Below are 23,669 nucleotides of genomic sequence, written 5' to 3' on the forward strand. Positions count from 1 at the left end.
ACCCAATAACCACTCTAGAAGTTGGCCCTATTATTGCTACATTTTACCGAAAAGGAAAGAGACACGGTGACCTGCCCCGGGTCACACAGTCCAGACCTCAGCTCTGGCAGCTGGACTCCAAAGCTGACGTTTTCCACGAACTTCAGACACATCCTGATATAACAAACGGCCACAGAGAACCACACAACTTCCCCTCCAGGCGTCAGTTTATGCTCCCAAATGCGCGAGAGGGCCAGTGTGAAGAAAGCAGCCTTAGTTCAAGCCACATGGTCACGTGACGAAGTTACAATGGTGAGAAAAAGGCAAATATTTCAGAATTCTTCTTCTCAATGATGTGTCTGTGTTGGCCCCCAAATGATTAAACTTGATTGTTCATTTATAAATGACCACAGGCAGCTTCCTATGCCTTAGGCCTCTGTGAGGGATGCCTCCGTCCCTGGGATTGGAAGGCACTGCGCGTGGACGCGGAGAACCGCACGCAGAAGGGGGACTCACTTTTCCGGCCGCCATGAGTGACAGGGCAAACTGGTACCAGAGGTGGAACTCCTCGAAGGCGAACTTCATGGCTCTCTCTAAGCACTGGTGGGCGAGAACAGACGCAGACACGTGAGCATGGCCGTCACACGCCACGTGAGTCTGGGTCTATGCACACTGCAGTGAGACCGACAACCTCTGCTTTCCTTGGATGCGTGAAACACAATCTCCCACCCCGCCCCACGGGGTGGCGTGCACTGTGCCAGACGCCAAGACAACCCACCGGTGATGAAAGCACAAGCCTTGGTCTCGGGCAGTTTTCCCTCCGCTGCAAGGAAAGAGGCAGGGGCGCCAACAGCTCCAACACAAGGCCCCACCTGACAAGTGGGCGAGATGGGGTTAGTGAGGGGCAACCTAACCCAGGTAGGGGGAGGTGTGGGCTGGGGATAATGGGGGAGACAGATGCTATGGAGGGAACACCAAGCAATGAAAAGCTAACAGTACTTAGAAACTGATTTAGGGAAGGGGACAGAAATGATGAAGGTGGAAACAAGAATAACCATCACATTGGCTGAGATTAGGCAAAGGAGCCGGTATGTGGAGAGAAAGGGTCGATGGTGATAAAAAGTAAGTGTGTCCTACCAGCTCTACTGCTAAGAGGAATGATAAACATCAATTGTTTTCCTGATGAACGAAAGGAGTGCAGCAGCTTACACCACCTGTTCTGAATCAAAAGCTAGATGCTGCAACTTTACAGACTAGACCAGTGGTTTTCAACCTTGGCTGCACATTAGAATCACCTGGGAATCTTTTTAAAATCCCGATTTCTGAATTCCCGGAGGATGAGGCCCAGAAATCAGGATTTTAAAAAGATTCCCAGGTGATTCTAATGTGCAGCCAAGGCTGAGAACCACTGAACTAGATCCATGGTTGGCAAACTTCGGCTCGTGAGCCACATGCGGCTCTTCGGCCCCTTGAGTGTGGCTCTTCCTAAGCCTTAGGAGTACCCTAATTAAGTTAATAACAATGTACCTACCTATATAGTTTAAGTTTAAAAAATTTGGCTCTCAAAAGAAATTTCAATCGTTGTACTGTTGATATTTGGCTCTGTTGACTAATGAGTTTGCTGACCACTGGACTAGACTATGCTTGTTTTTGTTTCCTTAACAAGTGGTATGGACTGAATGCTGTGCCTCCCCCCCACCCAACAAATTCATATGTGGAAACCTAACCCCCATAGATGGTGCCAGAAGGTGGGGCCTTTGGAGGGTGATTGAGTCATGAGGGCAGAGCCCCATGAATAGGATTCGTGTCCTTATAAAAGGGGAGCGGTCCCTAGTCCCTCCCGCCGTGTGAGCCCGCAGCAAGACGCTGGCAGCCTGCCACCCAGAAGTGGACTGGACATCAAATCTGCTGGAGCCATGATCTTGGGCTTCCAGCTCCAGAGCTGTGAGAAACAAGCATTTGTTGTTTATAAGCCTCTCGGTCCGTGTATTTTGTTATCGCAGCCTGAATGGACAAAGACACAGCTTTTGGATGACATGGGCTATGGGGCCAGGACCCATTCTAGCTGCTGTACCAGACCTGCCTCGTTGGTCGTGCTAACCCCACGAGGTCTAGGCAGGTCCTTTCTGTCCCTCCCCGCACAGACGAGGAAGCCGGAGCACAGCCTGCTTCGTGCCCAGTGAGGTCCCAGCGGGTTCTGGTGGAGCCGGGGTCTGAACCAGGCAGCTCTCAGCACCACACTCCGCTGCTCCGACATGCCACGCCCACTTTCCAGGCCCACGCATGCTGCACAGAGCGAAATACAGCTAAAAGGCCCCCAGAATGCCACAGAGCGCCCGAGCTATTTCTGAGCTCCAGCAAGATCTTTTACTGTTAATGGGGCATTGCTCCCTTGGCCTTTTGGGGACCCCCGAGGCACTGAGGACTGAGGTCTTTCCAGCTTGCAGAATTTCCAAGGAGCCTCACAGATCCCACTAAGCCCACCAGCACCCCGCGTGAGGATGCCGCGCCCCAGCCCACCTCAGGGTGCTCAGCTGGCGTGGGTCCTGAGTCACAAGTTTCCTCCATACTTACTGCCACATCCTTCACAGACCCCTCCCCGCTTGGGCCTCTTTCTCGCAACTATAACAACCTGCAGCCCACAATAAGCCACAGGGGTATCACACAGGGATTCAGGAATGAAGTCAACAATGACGAACTGGCCCCTCACCCTATTTCAGAGGTGTCTGGGCTCCGGCATCACCACTCTTTCTTCCTGTGGGCTCCTGGCATCGTACATACGGTGATGCGCTGCCTGAGAAAGCGCCCAGGCAGCTGCAGATGCTCCTGAAGTCTCAATGCCAAGCACGCCGCTTGGTGTGTAACCTGTCTTCCCCACGTCCCTGCAGACGTCAAGATTACACGACTCCCCACGCAGCTCAGGTCAACATTCCTCAATCACGGAAGGAGGCCCCTCCCAAAGAATGCCTCCAAGCAAACCAAGAGCTCAGCTGTCACCGGGCATTTGCTCTCCACAACATCCGCATCCTGGACTGGGTGTCTGCTCACCCCAATTCTCTTTGACTACCCCTTTTCAGCACCTTAGTCATATCTGTATGTGATAAAGTAAAGACTTCCAGTTTTAATAGAGCGAGGAGATTGGGAACAGAATATATACTATAAAAACAAAATAAGAGCATTCCCATTTTAATGATGGTTCCATTCTAAAAGAAATACTGATGAAATGGACTTTTAAGACACAGGTGCTAAAGCCTATATAATTCTATTAAACAATGTCACCCCAGTAAATTCAATAAAAAAGAAAAAAAAGGAGACACAGGAGTTTTGTGCGTGTTGGGGCCTTTAAGAGGCTGCTTCAGTCTCCCAGGCCCACGGGCTGATGGCCGGGAGGGGACAGAGAAGGCAGGCATGGGGCGAGGACAGCAGTCGAGAGGCATTAGGGCCACATTTAATCCAAACTCCTTACCCCCAGCCAAGGGTGGTCATGGGGCTACGTGAAGCGATGTTGTAAATGCACGTGAAATGCCTAGAAGGCTGTCAGGCGCAGAATGAATGGACAAACACGTTAGTGGTGATGTAGCTGTTATGAAACGAAGACGCAGCAGATCCTGTGGGCTCGGGGGTTCTACACGAGGGGGAGTGCAGGGGAGGAGAGCTCTGGGCCGGGGCAGAGGACGGCCGAGGGGGAGTGGCCTGGAGCCTCTGAGAGGAAAGGAGAGATGAGAGAAGACGCTGGCCCTTCTTCACTTCCGGTGTCCAGTGAAGAGATGGCGTGTGGGCCTGGGAGAGGGATCCGGGGCCTGCAGATCCCCGAGTTACCCACACAGAACAGCCAGTGGCATCTCCAAGTCATCCCCTTACCAGAAGCGAAGGTGGATTTGGCAGTAGGACTGTTTCTACCAGGAAAGACAGGCGCGGGCGCTGTAATCACCATGCCACCGCCATCGCTCCAAAGCCCAGACCACATTCATCTGATGCCACGGATACTTGGTAGAACAAGAATTAGCCTCTAAATGGCATCTGAGTCATCTGAGTGGCCGTCACACTGTCCCCTGCAAAAATGTTTCCTTTGGTCGCAGAAGCATACCCTTTCCCGCTGTCACTGTGGCTTTTCACAAATCAGTCGTCCCAAGGGGCAACAGGAATGAGCAGCTCTTTGGCACGAGAACGGGATTTAGCAATTACCTTCCTGGTAGGCAAAGCCCAGTGACATGAACCGGGCACATGGCAGCGACAGCTGTACAGCAGCACAGCACGGGAAGCCAGAGTCTATTTTCGGAATTCGAGAGGGAGACTGAGCATCCAGGAGTCCGTGGAGGAGGGGGCAGTAACAAAATAATCAGATTTTGCCTCAAATTGAGCCTGGAGCTGAAGTCTAAAATTCATCACCATTAAAACAGAATAAATAACATAGTGCGCTGCCTTCATTACTCACCTCCGTGGGCAGGTGGGCCGAATCCTGAGAGTTCTCATAACTCAGGTCCTTTCATCGGGTAGGAAGGTTTTCTTTCCTACGTCCTTTGTACTTAATGAGCCGGCTAACAAATGTAATTCTTGCAGTTGTGTTACAGAGCTTCTTAATCTAAGATGGTAGATGGATAATATTTCGTGCCTTTATTTTTAGCAATTAAAGACTAAACAATTTAGACATTTGGGACCGTTATCTTGAACCCACAGAAGGGCATAAGCAGGGTACGCTGAAACCTCTCAGATGATGTGGACACACTCTTACTTTATGGCTGAGGAAACTATGAGCCAGAGAGAAGACAAGACCTGCCCAGGGTCACCCAGTGGCAGAACTGGGATTAGAACCCAGGTCTCAGGAGGCTCAGCTCAGAAGGCTTATTTCTGAATTAACTAAAAATTAATTAATTATTTTAATTAATTAAAGTGGAATTTGAGATATCGAAGCCACAAGAGTCCAGGAAAAGTTTCTAAAGAACATGCTCATGGGGCCCTTAGCTGCAAATAAAAGACCCTCCCAACCCAAGTTCTGAGGAAACAGGTGGCTCCCACCAAATCTTGCTCAAAATTTTCTCCCCTTGAATTAAAAATAAAATAGAGCAAACCCCACGCTGGTTCCCCTCTTCCATTTCTCTTTTTGCTTTAAAACAGCAACACTGCTTCAGGCAGAGGCGTCTCGAACCCGTATTGCTTTGGCGCATGCTTAGATTAAAGTGCACCATTGCCTCCAGCGACGGTGGGAGGCGGGGAGGGTGGGCTGCTTCTCAGAGGGCACAGGCTTGACTGCAGAACTGAATGCTGGTCGCCACCGCCCAGCATGCTCTCTGCTCAGCTAGATGACGCATCCTGATCAAGTCTGCACGCGAGTAACGGGTCTCCAGGATCTCCCTCTACTACATGCTCCGCCTGCTGTTCCTGCTGCTATTGCTGTTCTTTGTTATTCTAGCAAAATGAACCTCTAAATTCAAGAAACGGACATCTCATTCCTCTACCTCCTCCCTGTTCAACTGCCTCTCACCTTTGGTCTTTTTCTGTCTTCAGTCTCTCTCCCTGGCTTGGGGCTTCAGGTTTGAACCTTTAGCCACAGCTGTCGCCTCACCCACACAAGGTCTGAGGGAGGGAAGTAAGGAGTCGCGGGTAGAGCAGCCCAGAGGGCGTCATTACAGCATTGGTGCCCAATCAATGCTTGACTGAAGGAATCAATATGGGTCGAGTGTTAGGAAATCCTTTATGGATGGCCATGGACAAACAAGAAAGCGCTATGCGGAGTGTGGCAAAAGGCAAAGAATTTGGAGATGATGCCACACCAGATAAACCATGGCCTGCGGGTTTATCTGCCTGCTTCCAGAGTCCAAAAGCTCAGAACCGTTGTAGATGAGCACTTGCCATCAATGTGTAGAGGGCATACTGACTTTAAATCCAAACTAAATAAAATGCTACCCCCAAAACAATCCCATTCATCTTAATGCACCTGTATTACGAAAAGGTGTAGTCACTCTTATATGTTAATTTAATCAATAAAAATTTTGTGGCAATTTGTTTCCTCTCTTGTTATATCTACAAACATCCTTGATTTTGGTTCTTGGTTCTCAAAACCTAAAACATTTAGTATCTGGTCCTTTTTAGAAAAGTTTGTCAACCCCCAGAATAACTATGGGGCACTTTATGTCACTGAGGCAGGACTGACTTGCCCTATTGAAGACATAGAACAGGTGCAAGTTACAAGGAGACAATTTCAGATGAATCCTTTCTAATAACCAAAGAGGAATGGAATGGTATGCGTTAAATACCAAGACCTGTGCTGGCTGTTTCACACCTACTGTCTCGCTGAGCTTCACATCAGTCTCTGAGGTGGAAGTCCAGAGTGGCTAAGTATCTTTCCCAAAGTTGCACAGCTAGGAAAGGGCAGCATCAGGATTTGAACCCAGACATGCCTGACCCCAAGGCTGAGTTACTTTACTATGCGATGAAAGACACTCCTAAGGGTCATTACAGCGGGGATTTTTACATTAGAAAGCAGATTATCAACACCACCAATAAGAACAGTAACATACATTTTGCATACACTATCTCTTTAAGCATCATAATAACCATTGGAGGTAGGTCCTAGTATTACCTGTATTTTCCAATACAGGTTTAGAGTTAAAGGAACCCCTTCAAGTTCATACTTGGCATGTAAAGTAGCAGAATTGGAAGTCAAACTCAGATCTGATATCAAAACATGAGATATTAAGATGGCAATACTATCCAAAGTAATCTGGATAGTTTCAATGCAACCTGGATCAAAATTCCAAGTCTTTTTTGCAGAAATAGAAAAGTCAATCCTCAAATTCATATGGGATTGCAAGGCGCCCAGGACAGGCAAAACAATCTTGAAAAAGAGCAAAGTTGAAGAACTCACATTTCTTGATTTCTCAAAGCTCACAACAAAGCTATAGCTATCAAAGCAGTGTGGTACCGGCATGAGGATAAGCATACGGGGTGATGAAACGGAACTGAGGTTGTAGGAATAACCCCACACATCTATGGCCAACTGACTTTCAACAAGGGCGCCAAGTCCATGGGGAAGAATAGTCTCAATGAATGTTAGGAAAACTTGATTTCCGCATGCAAAAAAATGAACTTGGACTCCTACCAATACCATATACAAAAATTAACTCAAAGTAATCAACAACCCAAACATAAGAGCAAAAATTATAAATTCTCAGAGAAAAACATAGGAGTGAGTCTTCATGACCTTGGACTTGGCAATAGATTCTTAGATATGATACCAAAAACATAAGCAACAAAAGAAAAAAGTTGATATACTAGACTTTATCAGAATTAAAAACTTTTGTGCATCATCTGCCATCATAAAAAAAGACGAACTGCAAAATGGGAGGAAATACCTGTTAAGGGTTTATTATCCACAATCAATAAAGAACTTCTATCACTCAATGACACAAAGAGAAATAACCCAATTTGAAAATGGGCAGAGGTCTTGAATAGACATTTCTCCAAACATAATACCTAAATGGCCAATAAGCATACAAAAAAATATTCAGCACCATTAGTCATTAGGGAAAAGCAAACCAAACCCACAATGAATTACCACTCCACACCTATTAGAATAGCTATTATAGCAAAAACAACAGCTACAAAGTAGCAAGTGTTGGTGAGAATACGGAGACACCCCTTGCTGCTGGGAAGGTAAAATGGCCCAGCACTGTGGAAGAGTTTGGAGGTTCTTCAGAAAGGGAAACCTAGAATTAACGGTATGACCCAGTGATTCCACTCTTGGGTATATATCCAAAAGAACTGAAAACTGGCACTCAGATATGTTCCCTACAGCATTATTCACAACAGCCAAAAGGCGGAAACAATCCATGGGTCCACCCATCAACAGATAATCAGATAAAACAAAATGGGCCTATACATCCAATGGCACGTATTCAGCCAATCCTATCTAATAAAAGCGTAATATGCTAAGTGTCTGACCAGGGGGCAGACGCTCCGACCGGTAGGTTAGCTTGCTGCTGGGGACCTGGTCGATCGGACTGGGGGAGAGGGCCGGACATGCCCTGGAGCCCTCCTGCGGTCCCTCTGTGCCGGCTTCCATCGGCCCGATTGGGCGGCTGGCCAACCTCCTGCAGCCCCTCCCCGGCTAGACGGCCCCCATTGGCCCGATCAGGACTGGGCAAGACAGCCCCTCTCACCCCAAACGCCAGCCAGGCCGAGGGACCCCCCCAACCTGTGCACGAATTTGTGCACTGGGCCTCGAGTATAGGAATAAAGTCTGAGACGTTTTATCAGATGTATTATCACAACATGGCAGAACCCTGAAAACATTAGGCTGATGAAATAAGCCAGACACAAAAAAACAAGTATTGTCTGATCACAGGTTACCAGGTTATGGGGGAGGCGGGAGTGAGGAGTTATTGCTTACTGGGTAAAGAGTTTCTACATGGGGTGATGGAAAATTTAGAAATTATCACCATGGTTACCTAACACTGAGTGAAATTAATGCCATTGAATTATATACTTTAAAAAGGTTAAAATGGCATATTAAATTTTTTTAAGTGAAAAACTTTTTTTCATTAAGGACTATAAGAAGAGAGCGATGATGCTTAATAAAAAAAAATGCTTTCCTAAGATGGGGTTGTAGGCACCAGTGGCCATGGCAGGGGCTGAGATTCTTCCGGGTAGACCTGTCATGTAAAAATGATGCCGCTGGTCCCTCCCGGATGGGGTGACCCCCAGCGCTGCCTACGGTGGGCCCATCTCTTCCTCCGCTGCCTATTTCCCAGCGAAATGACCTTCCGTTTGTCTCACACACCGAGGAAGACGGAGCGGGATGAGAACGTTCGTGGCCTGAAGCACTGGTTTATTCAGCAGGTTTTACTGAGCACCTACCATGGACCAAACCCGCAGCCCTGACTTCCCAGGAGTCAGGCCACACTGGTGCCTTCCACGGACCTGGGCACCGAGGTCCAGGCTGAGTGTCCGCGGTTCGAGTGGGGCTGCATTTAAATACCAAATTCTGATGTCAGCTAACACCTGGCAGGCCTGTTAGGCAGACCCAGTATTCAAGCGCTTCTCACAGCGCTCCCCGACTAAATAAGTGTTTGGCTTGGGGATGGAAAATGTCCCTTTGTTACAAGCACTAGCCAGACAGTGCTGCCCACAGAACCATAATGCTGTTGCGATTTATCATAAACAGATGAAAAGAAATTCAACAAGGAAAATAAAAATACCATTCCTGTTTTTGACGCTGCCGTGTCTTTGCAGAGGGGACACATGCGTCCTTCGAAAAGGACCTCTTAACATTCTGTCGAAATGGAGCCCCGAGGAGTCACATTAAAGAAACAAGCCCCTTAGCGGCTTGGGTTCATCCTAGAAAACAAAGGAAGCCGGGCTTGTTGCTTTACTTTTAATAGTGCGGGTTGTCATGCCAACCAGAGCTGCTGCTTAAACCGAAGGGGGAAAGTGTTCCTTCCTACACAAGCCTTTCGGCGGAGCTCACAATGAGTCTTTAAAAAACACACAAAAGCTCATAGCACTGGAGACACGCAAACACTGTGCTTATATTTAAACCTGTCAGAATGAGGATGTAATGAACCTGGGGTGTGCACTGCCTCTGTACAAGGCTCCTTGCCCAGTAGCGGGCTGAACAGTGCCCTGAAGAAAGAAGGCATTACCTGTGGGCACACACAGACACAGCCAACCTCGGGGTGGGAAGCAGCCTTCATCCTGAATAAATACAACGGGAGAGAGGCAGGGAGGGCGGCGTTCGTGTGAAAGTAGCTCTGCGACTCCTGCCAGCGCAGTTCCTAAAAGCCTGGGTCTGCACAGCCCACCCAAAGGTGCCAACGGCAGGAGGACAGAGGTGGGAAGGCTGCTGGGACCCACAGCACAGGCGCCCCCGCCTGTCCCCGTCTGGTGCGTGCCCCGGGGCTCAGGTCCGCCCAGGAGAGGGGCCAGGAGGAGAGCACGCGGCCTGATGAGGAAGTGTTGACATCGGCGGGGGCAAGAGAGGAAGGAAGCGTGAGGACGTGGTGAGGAGGTGACACCTCTTCTCTCGCGGTGGCCGGGGGCTGTCCGCCTTCTGGTCAGAAGCGGTCCGCCGTGTAAAGGGAATGTCGCTGGGCAGTGTCGCCGAGGCACAGGGGGCCCGCTCACAGACCAGCCGAGGGTGATGGCCCTGCTCACAGGAGCCAGGGCACGGTCTGCACCGAGACACGGGGTCTGACAACCGGGCTTCCTGGCCGACGCCCCCATGAGAACAGGCCCTCAGCTCCCGCCCTCAGGCCGAATGCCCTCACACTGCCATGACCCTGATGACAAAGGGTGTTCCCCGGCTCTCAAGACTTTAATTCCCATCAGGCCTTGAGCAGCCAGCCAGTTCATGTATCGGTTGTTCCTAACCTCTCGCTGCTACCCCCACCTGCAAATTCTGCAGCAAGTGGCCTGCTCTGTGCCCTGCCAAGACCGTGCCCACACTATCCAGTCTTCTCTGATTAGAGGCGACCCTGAGCACTATGGGTTAGGGGTCCTGACCCCCGTGCTGTCGGAAATCTACGTAAAACTTCGGCTCCCTCAAAACTTAGTTGTCCCTTTGCACCTGTGGGGACCTGTGGATACCAAAATCCTGGGTACTCAAGTCACTAGTATAAAAACGGCGCAGATCAACGCGTACAGTCGGCCCTCGACATCCGCAGACTCCTAACCTCGGAGGGAAGATAGTAAGGCTTTTATTTTTAAAAATTCATGTGTAGGTGGACCCGTGCAGCTCAAACCGTGTTGTTCAAGGGTCGATTGTAGTCATCTTTTCATGTTTCTATTTGATCTCTCTAGGTTGGAAAATTCTAGAAGCCAAAGACCTTTTTGTGTACTTTGTTGCTTGCCGGTGCCTGGCAACCCCTGGGCATGCGGTGGGTACTCACCCCTGGGAGTACGGTGAGTGCTCAGTGAGCTCGTGTGCTCTGCTCTGAGTACTCTGCACGGATTAGTGAGTAACCTTCACAGTCGTGAGGCAGGTGTGACATCCTCCCTGTTTCGCAGAAGGAAGACCTGAGGCAGGAGAGGTTAATAACTTCCAGGATCACACAACTGGCCAATGGCAGGGCAGAACTCGAGGCCAAACTCTCTAGGCCTGTGCCCAGGATGCCCAAGGTGCTGGCCTGGGGTTAGGGGTACGGAGGCAGGGATACCAATGCAAGGAGAGCAATGACTGGGAACATCCACAATAAAACATGCACGATTCGATCCCACTTGTTTACACGTCCATAAATGTACATTCATGAAGGCAAACAAGGAAAGATAGGCAATGGGCAGGTAATGACCCCAGGAGAGTGGGGTTCCCAGTGACCTTTATTTTCTTTCCATATTTATATGTACTGCTTGGTTCTTGCAGGGCTGCTGCATGTGGCAGACACATAAACAATGAAGTAGATTTCATTACGGGAGAAAAAGTAAAACAAAACAAAATTAAAAGAGAGGGAAAAAAAAAGGGGAGTGGGGAAGAGCCATCGAATGTTTCTTAACAGAAGGGTGGTATGCCCATCCCTGGTTTAGAAGGCTCACTGGCACGGTGCAGGAGATGCAGAAGGGGAAACAGAATATACCACCATGCCAAGCGATGATAATGATACCCACTAACCATCGCAGGCCCAAAGAAGTAACACAGGAAGTTTAAATGCCAGCTGCCCCCACAGCGGCACTATACACCACAGCCAAATGCCTGTCGACTGACAAATGGATAAACAAACTGTGATACGATGGAATGTTATCCAACCATAAAAAAGGAATGAAGTACTGACACATGCTACAGCCTTCTAAGTGAAAGAAGCCAGACGGAAGGTCAGATACCGGATGATTCTATTTATGTGAAATACCCAAATTAGGTGAATCCATAGTCAGAAAGCAGATGAGCAGCTGACAGAACCTGGGGGTCGGGCAATGGAGAAAAATCACTCAGTGGGTCGGGTTTCCTTTTAGGGCGATGAGAATGTTTCGGAACTTGATAGAGGGGATAGTTGCACAACAGTGGGAATGTACTCCATGCCACTGAATTGGGCATTTAAAAATGGCTATGTTTATGTTATATGACTTTACCTCAATTTAAAAAAATCTGGTTAGTCTTTCAACCTAAAGTGCTGAGAAAAATGGAAGGGAAAATTAGGATTAAAGAAAAAAAGAGAAAACCCCAACAAATGAGGGAAGCAGGACACCCTAAGTAAGATGTGGCCTGAGACGAAGGGTCCGAGCTCAGTGAGGGCGACCATGCCTGCCCTTCAGTGACCGAGCTTCCAGAGATGGAACCGTGTCTCCAGGGGCCACCGTGTTCACCCTCCACCTACAATCCCTCCTGTTTCACTCAGATCTGAGACCACGGGGCTTGGGGAAGCTCTAACGGCAAAACTAAGTAGAAATAGCAAGAAAGGTTGAAGCCAAGTATTCGAATCCTTTATTACTGGATGCAGACCCCGCGGGGAGGCCTCCCCAGCGCCAGCCACACCAGGTGGCAATGTGGCCTGGCTGCCTCCCCGTAGACTGGGAGCTGCTGGTGGGCAGGGACCGCACCTGGCTCAGGTGTCCCGGCCTGAATCACAGCCCCTGGCAGAGAACAGGGGACTGCAAACATATGTGTTGAAGACATGAGTGTCCTCTGTTTTATCAACAGCTCAGATACGGTACAGAACTCAAAAGGCTCCCAGGGATATGCCCTGATACATTTCCCTGCCCCCTTTCTACTCTAGCTCCTCAGGCAACCTCTGGCAAGGTCGCCATTGCTTTAAATGTGCCTCCTGCAGTGAAATTCGGAACCGCAAAGGCTCGGACAACCAACGGGACCAGCCAGTGACGTGGGCGCCAGGTCACTGCCACAACATGGCAGCTAAATGCGACATCAAGAGGAAAGTCATCTGGTGAAAACAAGGCTGCTGCATTCCGTGCCAGGAGGAAACACAGGCCCGGGAACGCCACCTGGCAGAGGAATGCTGCTAAGGTGACAGCCGCCCCCCTCAAGTCATTCATGGCATGACGAGAAGCCTGTGGGCAGGGGCCACCAGCCTGTGACTAAGGCAGCACCTCCCGCGGCTCACACCTGTCCCAGACGCAGGCCATTTCAAGCCGGGGAAAGGTCGTGCGGCCCCGAGATGTCACGAGAGCAGACCCGTGACCACACTCAGCCTGGGACCCAGAGAGACTTCCAGTGGTTCATCTGGAGGGCAAAGGTTCACCTTCGAAGAACCCCCCATGGGCTAGGGGGCCCTGTCCCCGCAGAGGGCTCCACGGCCGATGCGGGGCGTGGGAACTAAGCTGGCCAGGAGGAGAGGGTCCCAGGAGTCAAAGCACCAGGAGCGGTGACAAATCCAGGCCAATCCCAAGCCTGGGCACAGTCCCAGGGGGTGGGGGGTGCGGGGAGTAACAGGAACATCAGGACAGATCGCCTTATCTAGCTGGATTGTGAAGGGCTTTTTTTGAAGAACGAGTAACCATTGCCCTGTACAGTCACCAAACCGAAGCCTAAAAAAAGGTCCAGGCCACACAGGCTCAACTGCTGTCCGTGGCTCCGGGCAATGTGGCCGTGCTCCGCAGGCTGGACGGCGAGGCGCGCTTATCTGATTTCAGCAGATCTGTTACTGTATTTCATTCCCTGTCCTCCTGCCCAGAGGCTGCTGCAATGTGTATAAATTTAGAAAAAGAAAGATGAATAACATGGAAAAGTCCATTTTAACCAAATGAGTTGTTTTCTCTCTTTCTTTCTCTTTACTTCACTAAAGAAAAGATAAAATGATCTTATACTTATTTCGCCGCTACCACCGTGGAATCTGGTATTCTGGGCAGCAGCTCGGTTATGCTTAACCACAGCGCAAGATAAAAGTCAAGCTTCCATCCCAAATGTTTCTGAGAAACGGAGGGAAGGAGATGACAGCACCTCGCCCAAGATCGTATGCTACAAGGGTCCCTCTGAACGCAGACGCGGTTGACAGGAAAGCCTGTCCCAGCTCGCCGGTTGAGACCCTGTGCCCACAGCTGCCGTTTCAGCAGGAGTCACATATGATGCTTTAAATCAAATACAGCCCGTTTTATAAGGAAATAATATCACAGATGGGTGATTTGGGGTATGGTGGAAATTACACTGAAAGAGAAACTGCTAGAGAAATGCTTGCCTTCCCTCCCAAACTCACAGCCAGTGGGTGTTGGGACCACTGGTAGGAAGTGACCACCAGTGACTGCCCCCACCTGATCGCTTAGCCCAGTGGTCAGCAAATGGCGGCTCACGAGCCACATGCGGCTCTTTGGCCCCTTGAGTATGGCCATGAAGTTTCAATCGCACTGTATGTGCTCGCCCGCACGTGGTATTTTGTGGAAGAGCCACACTCAAGGGGCTGCAGTTTGCCAACCACTGGCTTAGCCCCATTTCCATTTCACAGAGGAGCAAACCAAAGCTAAACCCAAAGCCATGTGCCTGCTGGTGACAGGGGTTCAGGACCAGGTCCCTCGGCTGTCCCTGCGTTCAGACCGCCAGCACCCCCCACCGCCTGGAAGCCATCCCGACGCGAGGGCGGTACCTCCGACAGCATCTCAAACTGGCCTCTTCGCCCGAGAGCAATGGTCAGCAGGTCATAGATCACCGAGGCGCTCTGCAGACTGATGAGGCGGTCGCTCCTGTGCTCGGGGATCCTGCTCAGCACGGCGTCCCGGTTGGCCTGGAAGCAGCACGGAGGAGAGAAGCAGATGGTGAGCCAGCCGTGCACACAGCCTTCACTTTCGGGAGGCCACCTCGGCCTCCTGCCCTAACAGCAGGGTCTGGAGACAAGGGCGGGGATGGGGAAGGGGGTCTGTCGCCTCTGGTTGTTTGTTCAAACTCCCCAGAGCGCCACAGCACGTGGTACAGGGTGTTCTCCAGACTGGGGGGCCTGGAGGTGCGATCCTGTAGGACACGTGTCCCAGTTGGCAGGTATGTGGAGGGAGATTTAAGAGCCAGTGAGTGCAAAGCGGGGAGATTTCTCCTGGGCTCAGGCTCGCTGCAGGCACAGCTGTGCTCTGGGGCAGCAGATCCCCCAGCAGGTCAGGCCCTGCTGCTCCTCACTCACAGATCCCGCTCTGCTGTATGTCACCGGCCCCACCCTTCCATCACCAAATGGTGGCACCACGTTCCATCGTCCTACGGAGACATGTCACACTTTTCCTCCACCCCGAGGGCACACTCAGGTCCCTCGGTGACATCCTCGCTGGCACAGACTACAAAGACCAATCCGATCTTGTTTAGGGAAGCACAAAGCAGATGTGTAAGTGACAGCAAGAAGCAAACAGATTTTTATTTTAAAGACATTACCACAGAGGACTCAAGAGAACACCTGCCTATTTCACATCGCCACTGCTTAGCAAGGAAGACAGCAGGCACATTCAAGCTTGTTAATCCCATCTATCTAGACATCAAAGGCTCCTTACAGCAACCTGTTTTCATTACCTTTGAAATGTAATTTCTCTACAGATTCCTCCAGACAAACCCATGCGAGGAGACTCTAACCACTGGCTCCCTTTCCTCTCCACCCCCCCACTCCCCTCCCAGGGAGTTAGAATCAATAGTTAGATCTTCCGGTCCTTCTCCCCTGCTAACTACCAGAGGTCTCCAGATCTACCGTCCCTGGGAGCACGAAAAGAGACCCCCAGCTCTTCCTGTGCAAGTGGTCACATGAGACGGGGCCGCTTGTCCGAGGAGGCTGATGTCTGTCTTCCTGCCTGACATTCAGAAAGACTACGAGCACCTTCTCTCTCACTAATGAGGCTAAAGGGCTTCTTTTTGTGAGTCGGGGGCATTTGCTTTTAGCCACCCATCAGCACTCACTCACTTCAAAACTCCTCGCTCCTAAATGTCAAAGACAAATAAGAATATATGTCAGGCCACTTCCTTCAAAGTGAGTCATCGCCTATGGAAATAAGCCTGATTCTGAAGATTTTATCCTTAAATTTTTCTTGTTAGGAGTGGCTTTTCAGCCAACAAAAGAAGCTCGGGAGGAAAACAGGGCTTGCTGTAAGTGGTCTCATTTAATTTATTTGCTATAAATGCTCCATGTTGAGACCAACGCCTGGAAGAGAACAAAACAAAATACTATTTAAGAGAAATTTTCAAGTTATGCCAAATGCATTCTTTTTTTTTTAATTTTTAGAGAAAGCCTATGGTTTTCTTTTGAATAAAGAGTACAATACAGAACCTTAAACTGATCCACAAATAATAAAGATCCCGGAGTATTGTATCAGTGTCGGTTGTACAAATATAGTCCCAATGACTCCTTTCTCCTGGGGAAAACTCATTTAATTTGAGGCAAGAAAGCAGTACAATTCCCAATGAGTTCTTGTACGTGGAGAGACTATGGACAAATTATGCTTCTAAGATAAAGTCAGAACCAACAAAAAATACAATTTTCCCAAGTACCAAGAAAAACAACAACAAGCAATTCTCATTTTGGTTCTGAAATTGAGCACATTCTTTTTCTGTCCAAAAACAGAAAAATCAAGGAGTCAAGGAACATGAAAAAAAGGGGCTTCCAAAAGCCACTTAATTTAGGTTTCTACCTACATAATCATGGAATGACTTACAGAGGGAACATAATCATTTTGGTTGGGAACCTCACCCTTCATATTTATTGATGTCACTGGATTTCACCAGCCCCTGACGGGATTTCCAGAAATTAAATACCACAGAGACAGACCTGTCTCAGAGGGCTCTCCATTTTGAGCCTATGAGTTCCTTGCTTCAGTGAAGGAGCAGGAGAGATGGAGCCATCATCCCCCAGGACACAGCATTTTAGAGAGGGGGCCGTGTTTTCCAGATTCCAAACGAATACATGATTGACAATGGAACTCAATATTTCCCATCAGAACTGTCCCCATGCTTCCAGAACTTCTACAATGTAACCAACCAGGTTTGACCAAGGAAACTGACTGCTAAGTTGCGAAGAGTCCAGCTCCGGGTGCAGGAGTGCCAGCGAGGAGGCCACCACGAGCTGCCCCCGTCGAAGAACTGATGACAAAGCACGGTGAGACGTGTCACCGACCGCGGTGCCAGGCCGTCCCCATGCGTGCCTTCCCCGACTGTGCCGGGGCAGAGGAGAGGGTGTAAATGACACCGTGCTAAGTTACCAGCTGACAGTCCGGGAAAGGTGAGCCAACGGGGCAACCTGTCTCCTTCGGAGGAAGGCAGGCCAATGACGTCAAAGAGCTTCCAAGGAGAGAGAAGCGGTAACTCAAGCAGTCTTGCTCTTGTAAACATCTCTGGGCCATTGCACAGAACAAGAAAACCCGAAGCTCTGAATTAAGGAAGCTGTCCTCCCAGACCAAGCCCGGCCCTCCTGACCCCTCCCTCCGACACATGGCACACGCACGTTCTCTGGCTCATCTCTCAGCCTTTCTCACCTGAGTGCATGTCAGACCTCCCTTCAAAGCGTGTGCTTGGGTGAGAAGGAAACACTTCTCTCGCTTCGGCTAGGATTCCTTTTGCTCCTCCCTTGTCCTCCTGCCTGCCAGGTGCGGTGCGGGATGTGGGAGGGGACAGTATGGCCTACCGGGAAGACCGCTGCACGGGGAATCCAGGCGCCTGCTCTGGGCCTCGGGTTCCCCACGTGTAAAATGAGTGAATGGGCATGAGGACCTCTAGGTCCTTCCAAGTCCCAGGCGTTGGCCATTCTGCTCAGGTGCTGGGCACACAGTGGCTTGCCAAGGCATAACCACTATAACACGCATTACTCCTGAAAGATGCAAGCCAGGGCTGTCACGCCTGAAGATACACAGAGTGGAAACCCAATAAATGATGAGCAAGGAACTTCCAGACCTCAGATGTGATATCCTGGCCAAACACGAAGAAAACACTTCGGAGGAATTTAGGGTCTGGCAAAAGCGCCCTCCCAGCAGCAGAGCCAGGTGACAGGAGTGAACCGCCCCGACTGGGCGTGCAGTGCCCGGGAGCAGTGGGAGCTTGGGGAAGGGGCCTGTGTAGAGGCCCAGGCAATTTCATCTGAAAACCAGAGGTTCAAACACACAAGTGATTTCTCTCCAAACTCTCCCTCCCTCCATGGCAAATCGAGAAGGCTCGGAAAGGTGACCCTTGGGGGCTTCCTTCCCCTGGCAAGGATCTTTGTGGTCAATTTAGCTATAGTTTACCTATAGTATATGCTTGTGTTAGTGTTCCAGCAATACTTGGTGGATAAAGGAATAAACTCAGCTGCCTAGTAATTGCTCGGGGAAGAGAAGCTCCATGCTCCGGGGTGACCAAGGAATGTGCTACCCAGTCCAAGAAGAAACATCCCTTCTTTTAAGCCTCTACTGTTTCTTCCCACCAGGCATCCCATCTTTTTTTTCTCCCAAGGAAAAGGGTCACTATACTGATGCAGCAGCCATATCAAAAAAGGGACTTCAGGAATAGGGAAGACAAAAACGTAAAAACACATTCTACTTACCATGGATTCACTAATCAGCAATAACAACAGGGCTTCTTCGGTATTTTCTTGAGGACAAAAAATGCTGCATAAAGAAAACCAGCTTTGATATATGGCAATCTCAAAATAACACAAAATCCCTGACTATGAGCAGGACGAATGCTAAAAAGCTTTAAGATTTTTTATATAGACCCCATGGAAAGCAGTGTATAATCTGGACACTTGAGTTAATTTGCTTATTTCTATGGTAATCTATGGAATTTGTACGTTCTAACTATACATTTTAATAGCAGGCAGCAGGATGAAGTAAAGCTGTAAAAACCAATTTGAAAGTCCAAATAACATGTAAGCTTGTGACAGAAGCAGAAATTTAGATGGCTACAAACTGACATTATCTTCCGAGCTTTCTCCTGAACGCGCGATGGAGGTGTGATTACAGTACTCCTTTTTACCGCTTTCTTGCTAACTGGCACATCTTACATTGTCCTTAAGATGAAATAAGAGATTGGAAAAATTTTAGAGTTTGAATAATTCCTAGAATTCTGTAAGAATGTAGTGAGCTATCTTACTTAACCTTGTGTTTTATTATGGGGTGGCATGCAAGATCTAGCTGTCTTATTAATCAGTTTTATGGAATCTGGCTGAACTCTGACATCTTGGATTTTAGAAAAAGCTCTTAAGCACGATGTTGTTCAGGAATAGAGAACAATAAAAACTAAATAGAACCCAAATATGCATTATCTATACCCTATATTTTATGCTTTGAGCATTTAAAAACACGTATAGCATTCTCCCCCCCACCACAACCCTTCAACAACCCCCTCCTCCCGCCCCCCGATCTGAAGCTCTAGAATCCTTTGAGTAGAATTGAGTGTTACCACAGCTGGGCCAAACTCAACTCTTTTTCATGAATTGGAAGAGGAGTGCGATAAAGATGAACCTGGTTAGTAAAAACCTCCTGGATGTTGTGGAGAGGACTAAATAAAAAGTAACGTTATCCTCTCAGGGGGTAAGACTACAATCATTTAACTTAAGAGATGAAATGATTCTCACACACACACACACACACACACACACACACAATGGCAAAAAAAAAATGTTTTCCAAATTATTATAAATACTTGCTCTCTTTGAAGAGTTGGCAACTTTTATGTTGTATCAAAGGACCATAAAAAGCAAGACAGAAAAAGTATCGTGCCTCGTACTCTTCACAAGTCTGACTTCCCTACAGGTAAGAAAAGCACCTGTGGAATGGATCTTATCGCTCTTGCAGGGCTAAACTTTTAGGAAAAGGCTAACGTTTAGGAAACAAAGAGCAAGATTCTGGAATCGGCAGTGCCTTCCTTAAAGAGGTAGCTTGAGGTGACCTGAGATTTGAGAAGATGGAATACTTCTTCCTCCTTAAATTCAGATACAGAGCCTACGGGTTTTGAATTAAGAGTGGGGTGTGTGTGAGTGTGTGTGTGTCCACCCAGCGATCGTTTCCTGATATCCTGGCTTGTGCTTACATGCGATCATTAGCATTTTTCATGGCTAGCCAGTCCTGCATTGTCCAGACTAACTGAAGAGAGAGAGAGCCCATGCTAATTGTGATTTAACACCAGCCAATTCAGCCATGGATAATCCCCAAATTCCACTTGAGCCATCCAGACTGCTTAAATGCGCGGTTGTTATTTTTACCAGAGCTGCTAACAAGTAGCACATTGATTTTAATTCCACTTCCTCTCCCCTTCCTTTGGAGCCAGGCAAGATGGAGACCCAGGAGCTGCACAGCTCTCAGGGCTGGTGGGAGAAGTGGGGGCGGGGAGGGAGGAAGGGTAGTTTTAAGAGGCCTGCCTGAAAAAACAACACACTGGAATGCCCTCTCAATAACTATAATTTCTCTAGACCCATTTCTGGCCATTCCTTCCCTCTTCCCTATTCAGGAAAGCATGGAGCTCAGAGTTCAAAGTCAAAATTGTTGGGGACTTCCCTTTTGTGACATTCTCTTCTTGGGGCCCAAGATTCAGGGGTGATGCGGGGATGCTCAGACCTCAGAGGAAGTTGACTGAAGGGCAGGGTGGGGGATAAAAGGGGACAGGGAGAAAATGGGATCAGCGGGCAGTGAGGACCAGCTCCGGGAGCTGGGCTGGGGGCTGGCAGAGGAGGCCGCGCAGGGCTGCTGGGCTCCCAGTGGGCAGGCTGCGGTCTAGTCTTGGCCACATGACTACCTCACGGGCTGACCTTCAGGCAAGTTGCTCTTTCAGTACTTCAGATGCATTTACCACCTCCTTACCTGATTTTACAGAAGACACAGGGGACAGGGGCGAGAACCCTCGTTGATTAACAGTAGTCATGATTACTCTCAAAGAATCACAGCCCTTTCTGAAAAATGGCACTGTATGTGGTAGAAGCAATAGTACAGAAGGAGGTAACCCAACTTGATCCAGACGCATGTCCTCTTTCTGTCATCTAGCCATTCTACAACTGATGACAGGGCGCATGTCCTAAGATCAAGGGCGCCTTCCAGGTGTCAAAGCAGCGCTGTTTAGGTGTGAGGAGGGCCTGGAGCACCCCTCACCCAGGAGAAAGTTGGTTTGTAAACAATGACATCAGCTCCCAGGTCCAGCAATGGCGTCTGGACCATTTTACTACGCCTGGCTAAAGGAATTCTGGGGAATTCCTGGAGAAAACTGCCTCTGATCCACAGCCAGCCAGATACGAGCTGAAAAATCAAAGCCAAGGATGGCTGCACCCCCAGCCCCAGCCCAAGTCGCACTGTCTGTCAAATACGCCAAGGCCCATGATACCGCCAGTCCTGGGCTTGCCCGGAGGATGAGGTCCGAGAGAGGAAGAGATTTAAATTAAGCGTGGCGAGTGCCTCTTGATTATGAGGGGTCGGCCGATCCCATCTGGAGGTTACCTAGGCTTCTACATAATTCGTCCCTTTCCTGTCACTCCACTTGGTCAAATTCCTTCATAACAAAGAAAAAAGGGCCCTTCACTCAGATCAGCCCCAGCACACTGAGCTGTGCCGTGGGTGGACTGGGCGAGTCCTGCAAAGCACATGGCCTTGCACAAGGTCTGCCGTGCTCCCGGTGAGAGGACGGGCCTCCGCCCGAAGGTGGGCCAGCTGGCCCGTGTACACGAGAGCTCGGGAGACAGCGGCAATCTCTTCCCAAGCAAAACCATGACAAATAAGTGATTTTTTTCTTTGACACTAGCATCTTCCATGCACCAAAAGAAGCTATCCAAAGAGCAAAAAGAGAGCCCAGGAAATGCAAGTTACAAATACCTCCAATAGCACTTGTTATCCAAAAACAGGAATTTGTAAAAATCATGAACAAAACAACAAACAACTGAATGTTTTAGATGATCTGAAATAATCCCTCCTCCAGAAAAGACACACTACAGACATAGCAAAAAGGTGGCAGGTTCGATGACCGGCTGCACGTATCCAGGTTAGGAGTTCGATCACTGGTACGGGCATGTAGGTCGCTCACACAGCTTCAGTTCCACCATTATGTCATTTTCCTGACCCTTAATAACCCTTATCTTTATACTTAAAACAGCGTCTTCATACTAACCCCAACCTCTGCACTGGCTACCAGGAGGTTCAGACCTCTATTTAGTACTCCGTGATCACTACTTTCTCCTCCCAGGCCTACAAAAAAGTTAAGCAAAATATCTGGCACTCCTAGCTTTCCATAAACTTTTCACCATTCACTTCCTGGCAGAATAGTGGCTTTTAATTGCATTCTTTATTTTCGTCTAATTTGCATTTAATTGTCTAAGCCACCACAAATACTTTTTATAAGGAGGAATACAATGAAAGGAAAGAGATACCTGACTGGAATGCACACATATGTGCACTAAGAAACACAGGAGAATGTTCATAGCACTATTCTTCTTGGCCCCAAAGGAGAAACAACTCAAAAGTCCATTACAAGTAGAATAAATCAATATATTGGAGTATATTAATAACGTGGATAGATACTATGCAGCAATGAAAACAAACTCTTACTATATGCAAAAATATGGGTAAATCTCTCAAATATAATATTAGACAAAAGAAGTTAAACAAAAAGTTTAATATATGTTTCAAAGATGAACCAGACATATTCTTATGATAGAAGTCTGGATTGAGTCACCCTTGGGTAGGGATAGTCATTGGGAAACAGTATAAAGAGGGCTTTTTGAGTTATTTCTTGATCAGGATGCTAATTACATGCATGTGTTCACTTGGTAAAAATTCACCATGTTTTAGGATCTGTGCCACTAACGTTTGCTTTGTATTCAAGTGAATTGGTGATAATGTCCTTTTGAGAACTGGCTGATCAGAGAGTCCTGCCTTGGTAATATAGAAGCCCCAAAACAAATATAACCCAACAGCTTTTCTCTCTTTATAATAAATCAGGAGTAGGATTGTGAACATGTAAAACTAGAAAGTTAAAAATTGATGGTAATAACTGAAGGAATAAGAAATAGTACAGAAATAAATGAAAGAGAGTAGATACACAATTAAAAAATAAATAAAACCAAAAATTGGCTCTTCAAAAAGATCAGCAAAATTTGATAAAATTTTTAGCTATACTGACCCAAAAAGAGAGAGAGAAAACTCAAATTACTAAAATGAGAAGTGAAAGACAAGACACGACTATACCAACCTTATAGAAATAAAAAAATATATAAGGGTATGTTATGAACAATGGTATGCCAGCAAATTAGATATCTTAGATAAAACAAGCAAATTTACAGAAAGACAAAAACTACTAAAACTAACTCAAGAAGAAATAGGAAGTCTTAATAGACCTATAATGAGTAAAGAGACTGAAGTTGTAATGAAAACCTTCCCACATACAAAAGCTCAGATGGCTTCACTGGTGAATTCTATCAAACAATTAATACCACTTTTCCACAAACTCTTTTAAAAAGTAGAAGAAAAAGGAATACTACCGAACACATTCTATGAGGCCTGTATTACCCTAATACTAAAACTAGACAAAAATATCACAAGAAAAACTACAGAGCAATGTATTTTATGAATATTGATGTAAAAACCCTCAATAATATCTTCATCACCTCTCGAAACTAACAAGTCAGGCTTGACAACAAATAAAAGAAGTATATACCATGATGAGTGAGATTTACCCAAGAATCCAAAGCTGGTTTAATATCTGAAAGTCAATTAATGTAATATATCGCATCACATCACATCAAGAGAATAGAGAACAAAACTCATACAATGATCTCAATAGATGCAGAAAGCATTTGATAGATTTAAAACACCCTTTCATAAAAAACAATACTCAAACTAGTAATAGA

General features: G+C 47.9%; 1 protein-coding gene across 7 annotated transcripts in view; it reads right to left on the reverse strand.

Annotated features, from left to right (window-relative positions):
- TTC7B (tetratricopeptide repeat domain 7B) overlaps positions 1–23,669 on the reverse strand; it is a 188,684-nt gene that overhangs the window by 80,490 nt on the left and 84,525 nt on the right. For 6 of the 7 annotated variants that reach the window (XM_036315461.1, XM_036315451.1, XM_036315470.1 and 3 more), the window contains 3 exons: positions 18,387–18,450; positions 14,499–14,636; positions 496–579 (listed from right to left, as the gene is read on the reverse strand). In XM_036315461.1, coding sequence (XP_036171354.1) covers positions 496–579; positions 14,499–14,636; positions 18,387–18,450 — 286 coding nt within the window. The remainder of the gene's footprint in view (positions 1–495; positions 580–14,498; positions 14,637–18,386; positions 18,451–23,669) is intronic. The other variant, XM_036315440.1, reaches the window with a different exon arrangement.

The sequence above is a fragment of the Myotis myotis genome, unplaced genomic scaffold, assembly GCF_014108235.1.
Source record: "Myotis myotis isolate mMyoMyo1 unplaced genomic scaffold, mMyoMyo1.p scaffold_m19_p_1, whole genome shotgun sequence".
NCBI classification, from domain to species: domain Eukaryota; kingdom Metazoa; phylum Chordata; class Mammalia; order Chiroptera; family Vespertilionidae; genus Myotis; species Myotis myotis.